Source organism: Rattus norvegicus, chromosome 3 (assembly GCF_036323735.1).
Source record: "Rattus norvegicus strain BN/NHsdMcwi chromosome 3, GRCr8, whole genome shotgun sequence".
Lineage (NCBI taxonomy): Eukaryota > Metazoa > Chordata > Mammalia > Rodentia > Muridae > Rattus > Rattus norvegicus.
In genome coordinates, this window is record NC_086021.1 from 35850666 (window position 1) to 35873628 (window position 22963).

At 51.8% G+C, this 22963-nt stretch overlaps 1 protein-coding gene across 11 annotated transcripts in view; it reads left to right on the top strand.

Annotated features, from left to right (window-relative positions):
* The window catches only part of Prrc2b (proline-rich coiled-coil 2B), an 85838-nt gene that overhangs the window by 19649 nt on the left and 43226 nt on the right, over window positions 1-22963 (top strand). For 10 of the 11 annotated variants that reach the window (XM_006234005.3, XM_039104756.2, XM_039104755.2 and 7 more), the window contains 5 exon segments: window positions 12386-12555; window positions 13073-13250; window positions 15390-15492; window positions 17304-17376; window positions 21335-21478. In XM_006234005.3, the coding sequence (XP_006234067.1) occupies window positions 12441-12555; window positions 13073-13250; window positions 15390-15492; window positions 17304-17376; window positions 21335-21478 (613 nt within the window). In that variant the 5' untranslated portion in view covers window positions 12386-12440. 11 annotated transcript variants of the gene reach the window in all.

Genomic DNA, 22963 nt, shown 5'->3' on the forward strand with positions numbered 1-22963 from the left:
CATCACACACATGCATGGGAACTTTGAGTCTATATTGAGTGTGCAAAAAGAAAAAAGATGTTGCAGAAAGAAAACCAAGCAGCGCTGGTAAGCACCCATGCAGATTGTCCCTGTTTTCTTGATGTGGGAGCCTTGGAACTGGGACAGTTTGGTGGTGATTAAAGTGTGCCCACAGTGGACTGCTGATCTCAAGAGAATTTTCTGAGAATTACAGTACACCTGTCTTCTGAGGGCTCATACAGGGCCTGACTCACACAGATCCTGTACAATCACAACTTGGATCTCATGATTTTTGAGGGTATACTCCAGTGTGGGGACAGGTTTCGTATATGGAGGAGCAGGTCTGTCCAGCACAGCAGGGGCCTCGAGGTGGACAGAAGCTGTCTTGGGGAAGCTCAGGCCTCACAGGCTATACGAGTGGAGAAATGGGAGCTGCTGTGGTTCCACAGAGCAGGCACTGGCAGTCTAGGTAGACAACAGCCCCAGGGCATTTGTTCTAAGTCTAGAACCCGTAGAGAGTGAAGCCTGGCTCAGATGTGGTATTAATGCTCTGTGTGGCCCTGGCCCAAGGTTGACTCCACACCTTCCTGCTTCAGTCTTAGTGTGGGGCTTTGTAGATCACACACCCAGCTCATTGTCCTGTTCCTTAAAATAGACCTAGCAAGTTCATCTCCTGTATGTGTGCACACGTGCGTGTGTGTGTGTGTGTGCATGTGTGTGCGTGTGTGTGCGCGCGTGCGTGCGTGCGTGCTCATTCAGCATCGAGCCCAGGGCCTTGTGCAGGCCAGGCAGGTCCTCCTATCACACTCACTCAGCTACACTCCTGACTCCTTTCATCCTTTAATCCCTGAGGAATCTGGCCTCAAGTCACAGCTGGTGTGGGGTTGGGACAAGCTGCCAACCCAGTGTTTCAGATCTGCGACTGGGGAGAGAGTAAGATAGTGTTACGTTAAGGCTTGGCAGTGGGCTGATGGGAGGGTGTGTGAGCTTAAGCTAGTTGCTGTCTGAGCAGCAGCCCTGATGAAGGAAGGGTCCTGAGGACGACAGATGGAGGTTGATGTGTGTCAGGCCATGGAAAGGCTGAACTGAGTGCCCGAGAGCTGAGCCTGGGAAGAGGCTTTTTTTCTTATTGTAGTTGTGGGTGCTAAGTTTTGCTCGGGGTCCTCTGGTGCTATCTCCTGTCATAACCCTAGCTCATTAGAACCCCGCATTCATACGGTTTCCTCTGTGCTTGCCTGTCTGCCTGTCCATCCATCCAGACAGGGTTTCTCTGTGTAGCCCTGGCTGTACTCTATTGACCAAGCTGGCCTTGAACTCAGGGAGCTTCAGGCAGACTGTTCTCGGTGAGGACAGATTGTTCTTCCACAGAGGACAGAGATCCTCGGTTGTGGTGTTTCAGGCCTGGGTCAGCTTTCTAGAGGGAGCAGCTTCCGACTCGGAATGGACGTGTGGGTTCACTGTCATTTTCTAAGGGCCACCCCTGCTTCTCTATTAAACATTTATTTGTGGTGTGTGTGCGTGCGTGTAGTGTATAAGAGCTTGGGAATCGGTCTCTCCTCCCACCTTTACGTGGGTTCCTGATTGCACTCAGGTAGGTCATCAGGCATGTGAGGCAAGCAAGCACTTACCTGCTTCGCCATCTTACCTGCCTGCCCCACACCCGCGCTCCTTTCATTCTTCGAAGATGTATTTAGATTCTTTAAGAAGATATACTTTTATTTGTGTGTATGGGTGGTTTACCTGTATAGCGCACACTGATTCTAGAAGACGGGGGTCAGGTCCCCTGGAACTGGAGTTAACTGGTTGTTGTGAGCCACCACGTAGGTGCTGGGGCCTCTGCCAGAATAGCGAATGCTCTTAAGCACTGAGCCGTCTTTCCACTCCTTTTTTATTTATTTTAAATTGTGTGTGTGTGTGTGTGTGTGTGTGTCTGTGTGTGTGTCTGTGTGTGTGTCTGTGTCTGTGTCTGTGTGCTTGTGTGTGTAAGGGTGTGGACACGTGCAGGTGCCTATAGAGGCCGGAAGAGGGGTTAGATCCCCTGGAGCTGGAGTTACAGCCCAGACCTCTGTAATCAGTATGCTTTCAACCTCTGAGCTGCCCTCCCTCCCTCCTTCCCTAAGGCCTGCTTTACTGAATGCTGTACAGAGGCCCTGAGGGAGGAGGCCCTAGCTGGACTGGTGCACGCTGACATCGTGGAGTCCCCTTCATTTCCCTGCTGTTTTTACCCGAACATGAGAGCCAGTCAGGAAGCCACCCCGCCTCAAGGCTGGCCTGACCCTGCATTTGTGAACGAGCCCCCCATCCCCCCTGTACTCTTTACTTGGGATGCTTAGACACTAAGGTGATACATCAGGCAGGAGGTCTCAGCACAGCTCAGTGTGCTTGCTGTCTGGCCTTGTATATACATGAGACGTTAGGGGACTTTCTGCTCTCCGTGTACCAGATGGCTACTCATTGTGTCTGTGTCCCACAGCACCAAGTGGTCCAGTGTTTGCAGCATGTATTGGTCTGTGAGCATCGAAGTGTCTGAAAATAAACAGTGGAATTAAAAAACTTTATTTTAGGCAGGGTTCATATACATAGCCCAGGTTAGCCAATGTAGCTGAGGATGGCCTAGAATGAATGATTTTCTGAACTGCTGAGATTACATGCATCCCTGCCCCTGGCTCTGGGCCTTCCTTAGGCAATAGCTTTTTGGCAGATGTTGCCACAATGATGGCTGTTCTGATCTTCTGCCTGGATTTTGTGTTATTCTTTAATTTTTTTGGTGAGATATAATAAGTAAATTTATGAAAATTAGTTTAATTTTTATTGCATTTAAAAATGTGTGTGTGTGTGTGTGTTTGTTTGTGCGTGCGCTCGTGCATTTGTGTAATGTATTTGAGGTCATCCATGCCACAGTATGTTGTGAGGCAATCTGGACACCTTGAAGGAGTGGCTACTCTCTTGTCTACCACGTGGGTTTGGGGAGCAAGCTCGGGACCTGAGAGCAGGCCACCAAGTCAGGAAGCGAGATCACATCTTCAACAGGAAAAGCGGAAAGCAAGTGGGCCAAGGCTATAAAACTCTACTGACATGAGAAACTTCCCCCTGCAAGGCTGCCCCTCCTAGAGCAGAGGTCCTCAACTTTCCCAGTGCTGCAGCCCACAGTTCCTCATGTTGTGGTGACCCCAACCGTACACTTATTCCATTGCTATTTCATAACTATAATTTTAGTGCTGTTATGAACCGTAATGTAAATATTTGAACTGGTGTCTTGGTGGTTCCACGACTTTTCCTGAACAACACCGTAATCCAGGACTGAGTGTTTAAATATGTGAACCTACGGGGGTTGGAGGAGGACAGTTTTCATTCACACCAGCACATCAGGCCTGGCTGCAAGCACCATTGCCCTGCCGAGCCATCCCACAGACCCTGTAGCTGTTTCCTAGGTCATTTACCTCACCTCCTCGCTTTTGGGCAGGTCATGGTTCCGTCATCTTGTCTGTTGATGGCTTCCCCTACCTTCCACACCGAGCCCATCTACCCCCTTTTCTATGGGCGTCTCCCAGCCAAGGCCTTAGCTACACTCGATGGTGTGGCTTCTCCAAGCGGCCATTGCGCTCTGAGGTGCAGAGGTGCTCCATCTGTAGGTGACGCAGTTCCCAGGTCTTGAGGGCGAAGGCTGAGAAGGCAGGACATGGTCCTAGTATCAGGGAGGCTGTGAAAAGAACGGCCTCTCCTTGTGAACGCCTGGCCTGTGAAGTCAGGGTGTGAATTAGAGCTCTGTCATCAGTACTGACATCTGCAGGCCGCCCCTGAGTGCCTGGGTTGACTGCGGCTGTCAGGATCCATCTGATGTCTTTCCTGCCTACTGCAACCACACGGGTTTTGCCACAGCCACAGCCTGGAGTCTCGGCCCTGGGCTCTTTGACCTTGGATAAGATCTCTCTGTCCCAGCAACTGGACATGACTGCCCCCCCCCCCCGACCGGTCAAACAGGCTGACACAGGGGTATCTTCTAAAAGGGTGTTGTGAAGAGTCAGTGACATGTGAGTGCCTGGGGGGCGGGGGTCCAATGCTCAGGAATGCCCATGGCAGCTGTCGCTGCCCCCAACCCCCAGTCAGGCCATTCCAGATTGCCTGGTCAGTCATCTGACACTGGCTTCTACCCAAATGCAGAGTGAAATTAATCCTGTTACCCGGAAATGGCTTTTGATAAAATAGTGTGCCGGGAGACAGACCCTGTGGAGGACAGCCAGCCAGAACCTGCTGGACAGGCGGGCCCTGTCTGGAGAGGCGTGGCCTGGGTGTCAGTGCCTTTGTTGGCCAGAATCTCTTGGGTGGCTTTTGTTTCATCCCAGCCTGGGCCTCTGCTGTCTTTAGATCATGTGCCAAAGTGTGCATACTTAGACTTCTAAATGGCTTGTCTTTATTAGTTCTTTCTCTAGACCTGTCTTCATGAGGGATTTTTTTTTTCCTCATCTGTCTAAAAGCAGTATTTTCTCCTTAGCCAGTGATTTCCACAGTGCATCTGGGCCCCATAGAAGTGCTTAAGGCCGCTACTGCGGGACAGGAGGGTCGGTCCCAGGCTGGCCACTAGTACTAAAGTTCCAGATTAGATTTTGTTTGGAGATAAAAAGAGGTTGTCACCTACAAAAAGAACAGAAGGCAGCAGACGGCTGTGGCTGTGCGCCAGGCTGGGCTACGCTCCCAGCCAGGACCTGGAGTGTCTGGGCCAATCTTGTCCCATAGACCCAGGTGTGAGTCAGGCTGCAAGGCATTGGGCCCTGACCTGCCCAGCAGGCCTCAGCGACTTCCTGATTGACAGGCAATGCCTGCCCAGGCTTGTTTCCTGTCTTCCTGGCCCCCAAGCTGGGGGTGGGTGGGAGTGTGTGTGTGTGTGTGGATGGATAGAAGATGGGCAGATATCTGGAGCTGGTTGAAAGCCCACTGACAGCCAGGGGCTTGTGAAAGCCAGCTGGCAGGCGGAAGAGCCAGGCGGGTGTGGGCTGGGCTAGGCCTCAAACACCACAGGCTTTGGGGAAAGAAAGTTAATGTGGGAATTTAACAGCTATGGATGGTAGCTCACTAGACCCATATAGTGTTCTAAGCAGGGACTGTAATGTACTTTATAAAGAGTCGTCTCCATCTTTTGGGGTGCACATGACTCCCAGTGAGGATTCCTCTGGTGCAGTGTGCCTAGCAGACCACATGCCACTTGTGTGGTCCCCACCTGTGACTGTTGATGGAACCCATGCCAGGCCCCTCCCCAACCCCTGTGCCTGAGAAGAGATGGCTGGTTTGACAGAGAAGTGAAAGTCACATGGCTGCATTTGGCTAGAGGTGTCATCCTGTACTTGAGAGCTCTTGATCAGTAGCCAGCCAGCAATGAGGTGACTGAAGTTTGGTGATACCAACGGTGTGGCCAGCAGGTGCCAAACTCAGTGGACTGCTGTGCAGTTGTGGCAGGCCTGGGTTAAGATTCCCAGGCAACCCACTTCCCATGCTTGGGATGTCACAGGAACACGGTGTCTTTTGTGAGGTTGCATTTACTGGGAACATACAGTTCAAGAAGCAGTTGTGGGTGGAGGCTGGAGAGATGGTTCAGTGGTTAAGAGCACTGACTGCTCTTCCAGAGGTCCCAGGTTCAAGACCCAGCACCCACAGGGTGGCTCACAACCATCTGTAGTGGGATCCAATGCCCTGTTTTTGGGGAGTCTGAAGACAGCTATAGTGTACTCGCATACATTAAATAACTCTTAAAAAAAAAAAAAAGCAGTTGTAGACAAACCATTGCGGTTGGATCTTCCTGTCACCCTTTCAACCCATAACACTAGATGGGAGAGAGAAAGAGAGGGGAAAGAAAGCGATCCCTGAGTAAGGTCAGGGGTCTGTTAGACTACTTCCTTCCTGATGATTAGGGGCCTTGAGTTCCTTAGGGGAGAGTTTCTTCTTCTTGTTTCTTCTTTGTGCACTGCTATTTAACAAACGATGACCAACAACAACAAAGCAACATTTATATACCCTCTGAAAAGTCCGCGGAATGCAAAACGTTACACACTCACAGAAACTCTGCGGCTGGCAGAATCACACCTCCCCTAGAGCCGGAGCACAAGGCAGACCGCAGTGGCCGTGGACAATCTGAAGTGGCCCCTTTCGTATCCCACACTTGGGATCAAAACGAAAACGTGGTCTCACAATATTTCTGTTTTTTTTTTTTTTTCTTTTTTTCGGAGCTGGGGACCGAACCCAGGGCCTTGCGCTTGCTAGGCAAGTGCTCTACCACTGAGCTAAATCCCCAACCCCGATATTTCTGTTTTTAAAGAAACCAAAATTCCAAGCTTGCTGCCACTGACCATCACCGCCCAGATATGTTTTAAATTCTCAGGAGGGGCCTGTGCCTTTCCCCTGCGGTGTGGGGATTTGCTCAGGCTTCTGATCTTCCGTTCCTTGGGCTGGGGGATGGGTGACCCCTGGCCTCACTGTTTCATACCAGGTAGGCATCCTGAGGGTACTGTCACCCACCAGATCAAAGATGTGGGCACGAGATGGCTCTACTCATCAAGGCACTTGCTGTCAAGCATGAAGACCCACGTTTAGTCCTGTCATCCCACCTGACGGCAGGAGAGAACGGAGTCATGTGAGTTGCCCTTTGACGCAAACAATATTTGCCTTAGTAGGGCTGCAGTGGTGCACATCCTTAATCCCAGCACTCAGGAGGCAGAGGCAGGTGGATCTCTGTGAGTTCAAGGCCATCCTGGTCTACAGAGTGAGTTCCAGGACAGCCTGGGCTACACAGAGAAATACTGTTTCCAAAAACAAAACAAAACAAAACAAAAAAACAACATTTACTTTAGAATTAAACCCAGCGGGGTTGGGGATTTAGCTCAGTGGTAGAGCGCTTGCCTAGGAGCGCAAGGCCCTGGGTTCGGTTCCCAGCTCCCCCCCCCCAAAAAAAAAAACAACCCAGCTATGCTCTCATAAGAGTGGCCGAAAAGGCTTCACGCCCCCTTCTCACCAGTGTCCGTTTTGTTTCTGTCCTTTCCTTTTTTTGGACATAGGTCTCCTCTTGTGGCTCAGTTTTTTGTTTTTTTTGTTTTTTTTTTTTTTTCTTTTTTCTTTTTTTCGGAGCTGGGGACCGAACCCAGGGCCTTGCACTTGCTAGGCAAGCGCTCTACCACTGTGCTAAATCCCCAACCCCGTGGCTCAGTTTTTAATTAATAATTCATCTCAGTTTCAACTAATGCTGCTAAGTCTCGTGCTGCACCTTGTGTGGCTGGGAAGGAGGCATCCTCCTCACTGGTCATTGTGGTCAGGGACCACAGGAATGTGGCTGCCATTTAGTGTGTGTCCCTGTACCAAGGCCAGAGATGGTGGCATGCCCCTACACTGACCGTGAGGTGGGGCTATGCCCACTTTGTCCTCTGTTGTGCCCAGGTTTGGCCTTGTTGGGTTAGCACGTGCATGTGATAGCTTCTGTTTCTGTGGTAACTCACTACATACATTGAGGTCTCTTCTCTATTGCTTCTGATGTTTAGACACCAGAGCTGTGCCTCCCAGTACGAAGGCTGCCAGCAGGGCTGCCGTGTGCTGGGGGCCTGCCTCCTGCAGCTCGTAGTCCTTTCTTCTGTCTTCCCAACTGCCTCTACCCTCCCACATCTCTGACTGACCCTGTTGGAGGACCCTTCATGACCCCCTTGGGCATCTGACACTGTACAAGCCGGTTTGCCACCCCCCCCCCCCCCAGGACCTTAGCTTGGGCAGCTCCCTTTGCTGGTGGGCTCAGGGAATGAGGACTCTTGTTCTTGGTTTAGGGACCGTGCAACACTGACCACACCCACCCACAGTTCCTGTTTGTAATCCATCTTGCTACCTCTGGACAGGTCTCCACCCCACTCTACCCTTGGCATTTATATTTCTTTGTGACAAATATTACAAGAAAAATCTGCCATTTTAGGCTTGAGGGTAAAAAGATAGGTTGTCGTTAGGCCTGTGTTTCAGGTTCGAAGTTGCCCTAAGGTGCTGGTCCCATCACATGGTGAGCGTCTGAGGGCCTACGTTCAAGGTAAAGGCATATGTGCGTGTTCTATCTAGTCTTTTTTATAACAGTTTTAGTCACTTGGGCGTGCGTCTCCGGGAATTTGTGTGCACTACATGTGTGCAGGTGCCCCTGGGGGCCAGAAAATGGTGGTTCTGAGGTACCAGGTGGGTGCAAGACCAGTAAGCAGTTTAACCACCAGGGCTATCACCCCGAGTGTTTTCTGTTTGTTTTTGTTGTTTTCAACCCAGGGCTTCTTTGTGTAGCCCTGGCTGCCCTGGAACTTGCTTTGCAGACCAGGCTTGACCCTGAAGTCTCACTCTCCTGCTTCAGCCTTTGCTTTGTGGGAATTACAGTGTGCACCTTCAGGGATGCCTGTTGGGACTACTTTTTTAGGCTACTTTATTGGGGTCTTACTTCCCTTCCAACACTAGGCAAGAGAGAAAGGTTAGAGGGGAAAGGGGGCATAGACCTCTTTCAGGCAACAAAATAGACTACTTTCTGCTGATTAGGGATGTTGGGTTCCTTGGGGCAAGTCCAGTCTTTGTCGGCAGGATACCTCCAACTTCTCGTCTCTTTTGCTCGTGACAGACTGCAGCAGCAGCCTTCGCCACGGGCTCTCTCCACTCTCTCGTGTATACCTTCTCCAGAGTTCCCAGGATTAAACCATCCGTAGTTTGCAAAGGTTGTGCCCGTAGTTAGGGGGTGGGAACAAACTGAAGCAGCCCCGTATCCCACCCCTGGAATTAAAACAAAAACTTATTCACATCACTGGGCTTTTCACAAAACCAGAACTCTCACTATGACTGTTGGGGATTTCTGCCCAAGTCATCTATTGTATTTCAGATTATTAGTTTGATTTGACACCAGCGTCCACTACTGAATCCTAGCCAGTTTATAATGAAACTAACTTTTTGAGGCTTTTATTTTATATGTATGAATGTTTAGCTTGTGTGTTTGTCTGTGTACTGGGTCTGTGTGCCTGGTGTTGGTGGAGTCCAGAAAAGGGTATTGGATTTCCCTGGAACTGCGGGTAATAGCTGATTTGAGGCGACACGTGTTGTGATTCAAACCTGGGTCCTTCGGAAGAGCAGTCGGTGATCGTGATCACCAAACCACGCCTCCAACCCTTACATCTTTATTTTTAGCAAGTCAGTTGCCTCTTTTTCTGGAATGTGGTCTGACATCTCAGTATGTGTGTGCAATGTGCGCGGTTAGCTCTGTGTGGCTAGCGGACCCCCATCACTGCAGAAGTTGGTTGTTTATTTGGGCAGGACCTGTGCGTACTCTCCTCCCGCTCTTTTGAAGTACTCCTTTAATTGTCCACCCCGACCTTCCTGTTCCACTCCAGACTATTCAGACTTCAGTCCTCCAGCCTAGCATTCCTCCCTCCCTCCCCCCTCTTGCCCTTTGATCCTCTCTCCCCACTCCTGCCCTTTTACCCTCCCTACTTCCCAGCCTCTGGTAGGCACTGCTTTCCTTCTGCTTCTTTTTAAAACCTCGATGTGTTTGTTTACACGTGCATTGTGTGTAAAATCACGAGGACAACTTGGGAGCTGGTTCTTTCCACCCCAGGGTTCCAGGGACAGAACTCAGGTTGTCAGGCTTGGCAGCGGGCTCCGTCTCACCTCCACGGTGAGTCACCACGTGGGAAGTGTGTCTTTTGATACCTGGGTCTCCACACTTAACACAGTGATCTCTATTTCTGTTTGTGGTGCTGAGGGTGTTAGCTTCGTAGTTTTCTTCTTTTTTTATGGCTAGGTAATGTTCCGTGTACACTTCCGTTCATCTGCCCACAGACCCTAGTTGACTGTGTACAGATTGGCTGTTGTGACTAGAGCTGTGCAAACATGGCGGTGCCACCGTGTCTTCCCTCGCTGCCCTCAGCGTCGGCATAAGTACTCAGGAGCACTGCTCACATCGACTCCTGTGACTTGAAGACCCTCCACCCCTGCCTTGGTGCCTCCAACTCTTAGCAGCTGTTGCTTCTTCGCACCGTCTTCTGGCGTTTGTGGGGCTTTTCCTCTCTTTTTGGTGATTGGCATTTGTGACCGGGGTGAGATGGTGTCTCCACCATCATGGAGACTTTCAGTCAACATATACTTGAGGTTCTGTGAAGTGCTAGTTATTCTGACGTGGCTCAGATCCAGGCCTGGTCCCGCCGTGGGGAGGAATGTGGAGTGGAGTAGATTGAGCTCATCCACAGAGGTTTAGGACAGGGACATCTGACCTGTGCTCAGCCCCTCATGGTCCTGGGTGCTCATTGCCCCATATGCTCTGATTCTGGGCTGGACATGGAGCCGAGGGCTCTCACTGATCTTGGGCCAGTGAGCACTGGATGGTTTTGGTCAGGTGCTGTAAAAGTTCCCCAGGGCGCCATAGTTCTTTGCATGCTCGGGCTTGGCCGTGAAAGGGTCTGGTACTCCCCGTACTCTTCACTTTCAGATAGCCTGGTGTTCCTGGACCTCTCCCCTCCACCACAGCGCTGGACTAGGATGTGAATGAGGAAGGGAATTACTACACACCCAGGGTGGCTGTGACCATGTGGAGAGGAGGTGCTGCCTTTCCGGGGGGGGGGGGGGAGAATGGCCAGAGGGATGTCCCATACATGAGTATCAGCCTTCCATGTGCATTTGTTTAGAGATTTATTCATTTATTATATATAAGTACACTGTCGCTGTCTTCAGACATACCAGAAGAGGGCATCAGATCCCATTACAGATGGTTGTGAGCCACCATGTGGTTGCTGGGAATTGAACTCAGAACCTCTGGAAGAGCAGTCAGTGCTCTTAACCACTGAGCCATCTCTCCAGCTCTCCATGTGTATTTTTAAAGTGTGTGTGTGTGTGTGTGTGTGTGTGTGTGTGTGTGTGTGTGTGTGTGTGTGTGTGTTTACAGATGCCATGGTGTGTGTCTGTGGAGATTAGAGAACAGCTTCCAGGGGTTACTTCTGTTCTGTCACTGTGGGTTCTGGGCATTGAACTCAGGTTTTTAGGCTTGTTTAGCAAATGTCTTTATTGCACTAAGCTGTATCTGCAGCTCCCACATGCATTCCCCCCACTTTGATTTTACTGTGTAGCCCTGGCTGTCCTGGAACTCACAGAGCTTCACCTGCCTGTCTTTGAGTGCTGGGATTAAAGGTGTGCACCCCCACCTCCTGGCTCACCTGAAGTTCTTCAGGGCATTTCCTGGTACACACTGTGTTCGCACACTCCTGCAGCACCTGGCCAGTCTTCATGGTTTGTGCCCGAGCTGCCACCTGCGCCTCTGATGCGTCAGGAGACAAAGATGTGGCATCAGTGACTCTGTCTCAGCTGTCGTAATCGAGTGTTGCTTCTCGTGCTTCATAGTCTAAGGTCGTGGTGTGCGGATCTGTCCCAGACACCCATCTTATTGGGCTCCACATGCCTCCCAGGAACACTGATGTGTTCTCCTGGCCCAGGTAGCTTCAGGACAGAGTCACAGGATGGCAGATTCGCTGTGACAGCTGTCTCCTCCTTCTCCCTTTTCCTAGACATCCTGTGAGGCCATGAAGGACATGTGACTGTGATACTCGGTGGATACTCTTGCTTTTTATTCCATACTTTGCTTCGGGGTTAGGAAGTCATGGCCCTTGCACAGCCAAGTTCAGCATCTCTACTCAGGGCTGGTGTAGAGCGGGAAGAAGGTGGGGAAGGTTGGTCTCGGTCTTGGTTTCACTGAGCACAGAGCTCACCGATGGTAGACAGGCATTTAGTGTTGGAATGAGTGGATGGATGGATGAACGGGTGAGTTAAAGAGCAGACAAGGAGAGTGCTGGTAGGCATATTGGAAGGTAGAAGCTTCCAGTCTTTTTGAGGTTTTGTCTTCGTGGAGGGGAGGTGCTGGTACAGCTTCTCACAGCCACCCCGCTCTGTTGCATGGCTGCTGTTCTCCAGGTGCTGACTCTCCCTGGCCCATGCTGTCCTTGGTCCCAGGTCACTTGCTGGGGTGCGTTTCCCTTGATCTGTGGCTCCGGCGGGCTGTGCTCCTCCCTCAGGCTAACTTGCTGCCTTTGGTAAGAGCTGGAAGTCAGGAGTGTTGTTTCCTCTTAAAAGAGTTGTCCTGGATTTGGAGAGTGACGGAGTGTGTCAAAATCTATTCACAGTGTGGCACGGCAGCATTCTCCAGCTTGTCTCACCAGCATGGCTTGAGTGTGGGTGTGGTAGCCCAGGCTATCTGCAGAGCCGGCGGCCTGGAGCGAGCACCTGTGGGTAAACGCTGAGGGCTTTTGCCTCGGGAGAGTCCATGGCTGTCCTTTCACCTTCAGGATGTCCTCTCTTCCTGAGGGATTCGATCCTCTGTATTGTCCACTTGGTGACTGACCTCCTCTTTTCCATTTCAAAGGCAAATCGGGAGCGGTGCCGAGAAAAATTTCCTTACTAGATGACATTTCATCGCAATGTCCGATCGTTTGGGGCAAATAACCCAGGGCAAGGATGGGAAAAGCAAGTACTCGACTCTCAGCCTGTTTGACAAGTATAAAGGGAGGTCAGTAGGCGCAGTCAGATCCTCAGGTAAGGCCCGGCGAAGGCCCCTTGTATGCTCACCCGCTTCCTTCCCTTGTAAGATGGCCAGGCCCGGCCAGGCACATGTGTCCCTGAAGACTAGTCAGTGTGGGCAGGCAGCAGGGGTGACATAGCCTCACCCCTCTTACTTTCCTGGGTCTGACTTTTGGACCCTGGTGGAACAAGTTCATGTAGGATTTGTCGCCACCCACAAGGCCTTCCTAGGGGTTCTAGGGGCGCAGCCAGGACCATGTCATGGTGCAGGGGGTGGTCACTGTGGGCTGAGCTTCCTGGGCCTGACTCCTTCCTGGCAAGAGCTCCTCCAGCTCTTTCCTGCCAAGGTAGAGTGCAGATGCCCGCAGTCTTTTGTCTGTAGTCTGGGGGAGGAGCTGGCGGAGGCTGGAGCGACTACCATGCTTGTCTTAGCTTGGCTTTTGTTTTTCTCCTCAGCCCGCGCAGTGGTGTGTGTTTTGGCCTCTCTCCTCCCGTGAGGTGTGTGCTCTCTCCCATGTTCTTTTCCTTGCAGTTATTCCTAGACATGGCTTACAGAGTCTCGGGAAAGTTGCCACAGCCCGGCGTATGCCACCGCCTGCAAACCTGCCAAGCCTGAAGTCTGAAAACAAAGGAAACGACCCCAACATCGTGATAGTTCCCAAGGACGGGACAGGATGGGCCAACAAGCAGGACCAGCAAGACCCAAAGAGGTGAGCTAGCTGCAGGAGGAGGTTACTGGGGAGGACGTTGATGGTGGGGGGCTGGGCTGTCAGGGCGCCCTGCACCCTCTGCTCTGTGGGACGCAGGCGTGGCCGTGTAGAGGGAGCTCTGGGGGTAAGGAGTATGGACAGGTGTCTGTGACTCTGTGCTCTTTGCTGCTTGCCTTTGTTTGGCTGGGCCTTTGAGCTGCTCGGTAAGTAGCATTTCTTTGGATAACCATATCCCCAAGGGAATGTGTGCAGTGACTGAGACCTGTCCCCGGAGAACCACTAGGTTGGGGTAGGGCCCTGTGTGCTCCATGTTAGGAGAATGTAGCTTAGCAGCTACAGCCTTAGGAGACTGAAGTCCCGAGCCATGCGTCTCTAGAGAGACAGCAGGCACTTGGCCTGCACAAGCTCCTCAGATGGTGAGCCTTCTGTGCTCCCTGCGTCTCTGTGTGTGTCAGGGAGGAAGCCGAGTCTGGGGAGGAGCTCCAGAGGCAAAAGCCTCCCGTTGGAGCTTGCTACTGGGTCCTGGGCTATTTAAACAGTTTGCAGCCAGGGAGAGTGGAGCACGCCTTTAACCCTGGCTCTCAGGAGGCAGAGCCGGTCATATCGTTACAAGTTGGAGGCTAGCCTGGTCTGCATAGTGAATTCCAGGCTAGCCCGGGCTACATGGCGAGACACCATCTCAAACAGAAACAACAAAAAATACTGTTTGTGAGGGGTGCTGTAGATTGGGGGCGTAACACAACCGTCAGGGTCACTTGCCGTTTCCAGTCAGGTCATTTGTGATTTGCTGGGACTTCTGAACCTGGGGGGTCCCACCTTCAGGGAGAAATAGTCCCTAGCTCCAGGGGTGGCCACCAGGGCACTGTGGTGCACTCTGACGCCGAGGGTGCGCACGGGTCGGCTGTTACCACCGTCCGTTTGCATGGGGGTCGGCTGTTACCACCGTCCGTTTGCATGGCAGCCATGGTAAGATGTGCTACAGTTCAGTGGGGATGCTGGACTCCACTTCTAGGAGCTGCAGAGGGGAGAGCCGCAGAGGGCCACCCCTCTTGGTCTCCCAGCAGTGGCAGGGGCAGTGCAGACACCTGATGAAGGCCTCTTGCTGAGGAGGGAGTGAGGAGCACTTGAAGAGGCTCCCATTGCCCTGGCCTGGTCTCCTGTGGGGACTTGGGGATACAGAAGTGCCACTACCTGGAAGCCTCATTTTGCCATTTTTGTGATGGGTGAGTGGCTGGAGTTGGTTAGCAGTGTCCGCAGAGTTAGGCTATCAGCCGGGCCCCTGGCAATGGCTGCTTCTCACCGAGTGGGCTGTCAAGTACAAAGCTCTGCTGTGGAAGAGCGGAAGGCTCCACGTAGCCCTTCCTGTTGTCCTCTCAGACAGTGGGCACACGCTGCTGCAGCCTCTGTGGAGGTAGTTGGTGGTAGCTTGGTCTGACAGCTTCATCTCCGTGATGGTGTGACTGGGTTACTTACCCAGAATGCCCAGAGCCCTGTGCCCGTGTGGTCTAACATGTTTGTTGCAGTTCTGTCTGTAATGGGGAAGAAAGAGGAGCAGGAACTAATTAACTTATAGCTCCTCCAACGGCTGTTAGTCACCATTAAAGGAAGTTTATATATATGTATATATATATATATATATATGTATATATATATGTGTATATATATATATGTATATATATATGTATATATATATATATATAATGGACTGGAAGAAGAGATTGTGGAATTATATGTATGGGGCTATCTCGTGTTAAAAATATTATATGAACATATGTATATGGAAACGTGGGAATCAGAGTTTATCTATGTGGGATGAGATGGTCATGTCTGTTACTGATTTTTATACATTTATTTTTATTGAGTGCAGGCATATGCTGAGGCAGGATAGGAGTCTGTCAGTTGTCAAAGCATTTGCTCTGAGGAGGTGGAGAGGAGCCCTGGCCCGCACAGCAGTGACTCAGTTTCCCCACTGACAGATCTTCCGTTGCTTCCCTCGAGCTCATTTGTCAACTGTCGGGAGCGAGCAGCCGACTGGCCCGTGTCCTGGGCAGTGTCATCGAGTCAGCCTAGGACATGGGTCACCGTTGAGGCAGGCAGATGCCCCAGGCAGGGTCCGACTCACTGTGCATCCTTCTCTAGTTCCAGTGTGACAGCCTCTCAGCTGCCGGAGTCGCAGCCGCAGCCGGGTTTGCAGAAATCTGTCTCCAACTTGCAGAAACCGACACAGTCTATCAGTCAGGAGGTAGGTGCTGGGTCCCCAGGCAGGCCTGTTGCTGAGGACAGGCGGTGCTGTTTGGAAAAAGACAGGTTCTTAGCCTGGGTGAAGCTTGGGCTGAGCTGGGTGCTTCCCAACGTGCTCTGTGGACACCGCTCCTGGGAGCACTGGTGTGTTCAAAAACACAACCAGCTGGCCATGACACACCAACGTCTTGTTTTCTTTCTTCTTTTCCTGAGACCAGGTCTCACTGTGTAGGCTAAGCTAGTCTTTTTTTCTTTCTTTTTTTTTTTTTTTTCGGAGCTGGGGACCGAACCCAGGGCCTTGCGCTTGCTAGGCAAGCGCTCTACCACTGAGCTAAATCCCCAACCCAGGCCAGGCTAGTCTTAAGCTCACAGAGATCCACTGTCTTTGCCAGGATTAAAGGCAAGTGTCAGCATGCCTGACTCTTAGCCGTCGTGACACCTTGATTCTGTCTTGTCCCCTGGGTACAAAGCTGTCGTCTGCTGTGACTGGAAGAGTATGTGTCTGGGAGCCTTTGGCTTCTTTAGGACACCTCCCTCCGTAGAAGACGCTGTGTCCACCCCATTCTGTGCACACTGGCCTCAGTTCCTTGGGCCTGTGACAGCACAGCGTGGCGTTGGCTTCCTGTTAACCAGATTTAAAGCTAAGCAGGATTACAGCCCTGGGGCTTCAGAGTTAGCTATGCAGAACAGAATATGCAAGTACACTTCTGCCCTGACCCTGGGTAGGGTCCTTGGCAACCACTGTAAGGAGTGCATGGGCTTTGTCAGTTTTGGCCAATGGAGGAAGGAGCCTGCCCCACACGGGTCATTTCCTCTAGCAATCAACTCTTAGAAGCGCTGGGATTTTTGCTTACTTGAGGAGAAAGGAAGAGGGACAACCCATGTCTTAATGGACTTTTAGAGGGTCTTGACAGAGATAGAAATCACCAGCAGAATTGTCATTCCCCAATTAGTGTCCTGGTAAGGACTGTGTCACCCTGCGGTTCTAGACACAGGTGACGTGTGTGGAGAGAGAATGGTGGTGGCCCTGGTGCTCCTCTGTTCACACGATGTTTGTTGGGCATGTCTTGTGTGGTCCATCAGGAGACATCTGTAGGCTTGCCACAGGAGCCTGCTAAGAAGCCCTTGTTGTCTGTGCTTAGGGCTGGGCAGATATAGCAGACATTTTCTGCATGAGGACTCTGTCCAGACCTTCCAGGGACATGGTAGGACTGCTTGGTTCGTGGGTTGCTATCCTTGTGAGCGTTCATCAGAGGCTGCCTGTAGGGCCAAGGCGGAGACAGGCAAGTGTGGATGAGCTGAAGAGGACGGCCTCTCGGGAGTCAGACTGTGGCGACCAGCACTTGTGTGAGGATGGTTGTGCACGTTAATTTCCCTGGGTGTGCTCCACACTCATCAGTGATCCAGATGTGAGGCTGGAATCAGGGTTGGAACTTTGTCTCAGGAGCAAGGCAGCTGTGTAGGCACAGGACAGCCTGGCAGTGTTTGCAGAGTTCTGCGTGCCCGTGGGTGTGGGCGTGGGTGTGAGCCCTCAGGCATTTGCTCATCTGCCGTGCTACTAGCTCCTGACTCTGGCTGGGCCTGCTACCCTGAGAGCCCTGAAAGTGGCCATCTATCCTCTGCATGAGGCTTAAGTCTAAAATGCAACTCTCACCCCCCCTCCCCACTTCTGTTTGTGGTGCTGGGGGCAGACCCCAGTCCCGAGCATGCCAGGCCAGGGCTGTGCTTCTGGGCCCTGCCTCGGCGGGGCGCACATTCCCAGGCACAGCAGGTTGGCTGAGCTGTCTCTTCTTGTTTCCTTCCTTTTCTTAGAACACAAGTTCAGTGCCAGGTGGACCAAAGTCATGGGCACAGCTGAGTGGAAAGCCAGTCGGACACGAAGGTGGTAAGTGGGCGCTGACGGTTTGGATGGGGTGGGTGTGCAGGAGGGATGGCTCCTTTCCCTGACTAGTCAGTCCAGTTAGACGCGGGACCCTAGAAGCTGTGGAATCTTCCACAAAGGGCCAGTGTTGGTGTTGTGGTGTCCTTTGCGAGTGAAGTTGGCTGCCAATTCAGCGGTCGTTGGCCTCTTTTGAGTTTAGTATTGGTTACTGGAAGTGTTCTTAAGCGGGGCAGAGGAACCCCAACACGGGCCCTGATGGCTCTTCAATGACTGCCAGTGCCATGTTACCACACAGCTGCCTCTCCCTCACTGGCCTGGCACTGACCCCAGCTCTAGGCATGAGTCCCAAGGAAGGCAGGATGGGGAAGGAGCAGCCATTACAGACATTGGCCCAAAGCCTTTGGAGGGTTGGGTGGGATTGGTTATTGTTAGTATCCTGACTGGCAGGGAGCTCTGAAAAGGTCAGTCCACTGTGGAGACAGAGGTGGAGGGCTAGCGTGCTGCAGGACGAAGTGTTCAGAGTATTTCCAGTGGCTCAGGTAAGTGTGACTAGGTGAAATGCTTTAAATGAGTGCTGGGCACACAGCACAGTCCCTGTGGCCCTGGAGGTGGGGCCGATGTCAGCAGGTAGGTTGTCTGTCTGTTTGTATGTTTTAAGATGTATTTTTATGTGTATAGATGTTTTGTTTGCATGTATATCTGACTGCATACCAGGAGAGGTCATCTGGTTCTATGACATTACAATTACAGATGTTTGTGAGCCGACATACAGTGCTGGGAATTGAACTCAGGACCTCTGTAGGAGCAGACTGTTCTTACCACCGAGCTAGCTCTTTAGCTCCCAGCCGGTGGTTTTGAGAGCACCATAAATGTAGAAGCATACATGAAGTCTTCTGGGGCTTCTATGTTAGCTGGTTATGTCTGTTCTGATGCCCAGTGAAGACCCAGCTCTGTAACCCTACCTGTGAGGGACGGAGAGTGGTGAGGAGCCTGGTATAGCCCTTAGGTGGAATCTGACGTTGCTCTTTCTGTGGGGAAACAGCCCTGGCAGCCTGTCTCAGTCTTGTCCTCTGCCCTGGAGGTGCCTTCCCACTCCCATGTGTTCCTGCAAGCCGGGGCTTTGTCGCACTTGACTTCTGGTGGATAGGGACGGGCAACACAGAGGACATGACTCTCTCCAGATCCACTGTGATGGAGAGGAAAGTCCATGCTGTGTTAGAAGTGAGTGTCCCAGCGTCTCCTGGGGCACGGTGGGCACAGTGGGCATGGCTTCACTCAGGATAGGTGGTTCAGCCACACACCACGTGAGCACTTTGCTGGTGGAGGTGAGGTGACAGATGGGCAGCAGGGAGGGCAGGTGACTGAGGTCTTCAGAAAGGCGGCTGGCAGGGCAGTGACTGCACGATTAGCTGAGGCCTGGCAGTCTGTGTTCTCTATGGAGGTTAAGTGTGTGTGTGTGTGTGTATGCATGTCCGCACATGTGGTCATTCCATGCTGCATGGAGGTATGTAGTGTGTGTGCACATGTGTTCGTGTGAAGGTCAGAGGATGGTTTTGCGTGTTGCGCCTCATGAGTGACACACTTCATTTTTTGAGTCCGGTTCTCTGCCTTGAAGCTCACAGTTTTAAATTACTTTCTATTGCTATGGCAAAACACCATGACTGGAAGCAACGTCGAGAGGAAAGGGTTTATTTTTGCTCACAGCCCATTAGTCTGTATAGGAACTCTGGGCTGACCTCTCTGGAGGCAGGAGGTAGACATCATAGAGGAATGCTGCTTACTGGCTCACTCCCCTGGCAATTCAGTTTGCTTTTTTTTTTGGTTCTTTTTTTCCAGAGCTGGGGACCGAACCCAGGGCCTTGCGCTTTCTAGGCAAATGCTCTACCACTGAGCTAAATCCCCAACCCCTCAGTTTGCTTTTTAATATGTGATCTGCCCAGGGGTAGTGCTGCCTCCAGTTGGCTGGGTCCCATACAACAGCCAGTAATCAAGAAAGTGCCTCACAGACGACTAAACTACAATCTTAGGGAGGCATGTGTGTGCGCGCACGCGCGTGTGCCACAGTGCACATATTTGGAGGTCAAAAGACAGCTTCCAGAAGTCAGTTTTCACCTTCCCCCTTGTTAAAGTGGAGTCTCCTTTCTTGCCATTGCATCCCATGCTGGCCCAGGAGTTTCTGGAACATTCTGTCTGCCTCCTAGGGAGCGCTAGGATTATAGATCCCTGTCGTTTCACCCAGCTTTTCACATAGATGATCTTTAACTCGGTTCATCAGGAACGCATTGCATGTGTTAGGGCAGGGATCAAAGGCATGTGCCCCTCCCCCTTGTCTGATTACCTTTGCTGTCCCATGGTAGATTGCCAGGCGTGTAAAAGTGCTAAAATCTTAGGGTCACTAGTGTGGTGGTTGGGGTTGATTTACCTGTCATAGTTTTGTTTTTTGTTGCTGTGATAAAAAGATGGAAAAGAGTTTATTTAATTTACAGTTCCATTATGGTTGGTCATCACTGGAGAGTGAAGATGTCGGTCACTAAAGCAGCCAGCCACACCACAGAAGGGGAGAATGATGAATGAGTGAATGAATGAATGAAATGAATGAGTGCATGAGTGTTCAGCTTGGTTTCTACTCTTTTTTTTTTTTTTTTGGTTCTTTTTTTTTTTTTTCGGAGCTGGGGACCGAACCCAGGGCCTTGCGCTTGCTAGGCAAGCGCTCTACCACTGAGCTAAATCCCCAACCCTGGTTTCCACTCTTAAACAATCCATGACAACCCATGCCTAGAGAATGGTGCTACCCACAGTGGAGGGGTGGGGAGTTCCCACCCAATTAACATTTTCAAAATTATCCCCCACAGACATCCCCATTAGCCAACATGATCCAAACAGTCCTTCCTTCAGACTCCCTTCCTGGGTGGCTCTAGAGCAGTGGCTCTCTCCTAATGCAATTCCTCTTGTGGTGATCCCCCAACCATAAAACTATTTCCATTGCTACTTTATAACTGTGACTTTGCTACTCTTAAGAATTGTGATGGAAATATCTGATGTGACCCCTGTGAAAGGGTTGTTCAGTCCTCAGAGGTTGACAGCCACTGTTGTAGAGTGTCAGGTTGACAGCTAACACTGACCACCTTCCTACCTTTTCTCAGTTTTGCCGGTAGAGGGTGTGTTTGGTTGATGCTGTCACTTGGCAGGCTGTTGCCACCCAGCGTTGTCACCGAGTGTGGGAGCAAGCAGGCCACTGCTGCAGTGACCTGACCATTTCCCTGTGCTCACTGGTTTCAGTCAGCAGGTGCCTGTGTATTGTCCTGAAAACCTAGGGGTGGTGCGGCTTGACCGTACCAGCAGCAGATTGGCACAGCGGGACAGTGGTGTGGCCCTTCTCAGTTCAGTCATATGATACTCAGCATGGGCTCTATGACTGAGAGAGGACCAGTTCCCACCGTGGACCTTAAAGGGCCATTCTCTTCTGTTCATCCAGGAAGTGATGGGATCAGTGTGTCAGGAGTGGAGTTAAACTAGGGCTGCTCCTTCCTTCCAAGGGGGTTGTAGTTGAGCAGTGAATGACAGCCAAAGGGAGAAATGGCCTTGGGGGTTACACCAGGACCACGCTTGGCTTTGCAGGGCTGGAGAAGGTTGAGAGGTGAGCCTCAGAGCTCACAGGCCACAGCCTTGCAGGGTCATTTGCTGCCCCTTAGGAAGCAGTCTTACCACCCTGAGCAGGCACAAGTACCAGGTGACTCCGAGGGGTGGAAAGGTACACGTGTGGGAGCAGAGGTGACATCCTGTTCCCTCATCCTGTGTGGGCACCTGCCAGCTCCTGGGGACAGCCCAGGGAGTCATTATCTCTGCCCAGCAGTGCAGATGCCCCTCTCCTGTAGCCCGGCCGGGCCGCATGGGGCTAAGGAAGCAGCGGGGACGGTTGGCTGTCTCATTTGCTCCCTGTGTCCTCTCTGCCTCTCTGCAGGTTTAAGGGGCTCAAGCCGACTGTTATCCTTCTCTCCCGAGGAATTTCCGACGCTGAAAGCAGCTGGCGGGCAGGACAAGGCTGGCAAAGAAAAGGGCGCCTTAGATCTGTCGTATGGGCCAGGACCAAGCCTCCGCCCTCAGAGTAAGTGGAGGACAGCCCTGTCCTCAGGTCCTCGGTGGGCACCAGACCCCTTTCTTTTACCCTTCCATGTGTCCCCCAGCTGCTTGGGCCTAGGTATCAGAGCATGGAAGCAGGTAGCTGCTTGACACGATTGTCCTGGCTGCCTCTGGCCTGTTTCTCACCTGGCTCTCGTCCCTCTCGCTGAGCCAGGTCTGGCCACTTGTCCATTTATCAGCCATTACTACTTCCACCAAGCTGGGTTTTGCTTCATGGATACATCCAGGTTGTGGCTAACTTGATCAAGTCCCTGGTTCTGTAGCCCGTTCCCATGCCCCTCCACATGCTGCCTGTCACTCCAGGACCAGTCACAGTCCGGCTTCCACCTTCCCCAGCCACATCAGAACTGGCCAGGTGACTCTGCAGCAGCTGGCACTGTTGCGCCCTCTGGTGCCAGGGATTAGGGCAGGCTTTGTAGGTGCTTTGCCAGCAGGCCTTCCGTGTGGATTCTTCTGTCTGGCCTGAGCAAAGAAGCTGAACTAGCTCCTTTCAGCTCTTGAAATTCAAGGATCTTTTGTCCGCCTGTATTGTTTGGTCCTGAGGCCTCTCCTGTTTTTTTTTTTTTGGTTCTTTTTTTCGGAGCTGGGGACCGAACCCAGGGCCTTGCGCTTCCTAGGTAAGCGCTCTACCACTGAGCTAAATCCCCAGCCCCTGAGGCCTCTCCTGTTGAAGGTACCACTGACGGCAAGTCAGAGACACTGTCCTGAAGCCAGGTGACCACCGTGCCACTCGGGCAAAACAGCAACTTTGCTGAACGTGCACAATGCTGACTGGGTGGTCAGTGTTAGCGGAGCCCTGCTGTGACTGAGATGGGTCACCCTGTGGGGCTAAAGTGTAGAGACAGAACCAGCTTCTAGGCAGTTCCCTCCCTTGAGAAGGTGAGAAGCAGATGGCCTACGGGTGATCCTGGCTTTCCAGGACTGTGGCAGAGGAGGAGCCTGGTCTCATGTTGGTTTCTTTTTCTCTTGGTGGTGGAGAGCGCTGGTCCTTCCCTGTTTCAGCCCCTAACCAGAAGTGGATGGAGGGGAGTCCGGATTCCTTCCTGTTGTATGCAATGGGCACATGAGTTACCTGCAGTAACTGAGTTCAGAGAAACAATGACAACCACCACACGCTGTGGAAGCGGGCGTGTTCACACCACGGATGTTTGTTTTCTTTTATAAATTATCTTAAGTGTGTATAAGAAAAGTCAATCTGGCCGAGCATGGCGGCCGGTGCCTTTAGTCTCAGCACTTCGGAGGCAGAGGCAGATGGGTCTCTGAGTCTGAACCAGTGTGCTCTACAGCGAGAGCTCTAAGACAGCCAGAGATATAAAGGGAGACCCTCTCCAAAAAGAAAAGCCAGACTGTGTGGGTCTGTGAGTGGGCTCCGGAAGCCCAATCTCACAGGGACAGATAGCTGTCAGATTTTTAAGTTTTTCAGACGTTTATTTAGTGTGTGTTTGTCGGG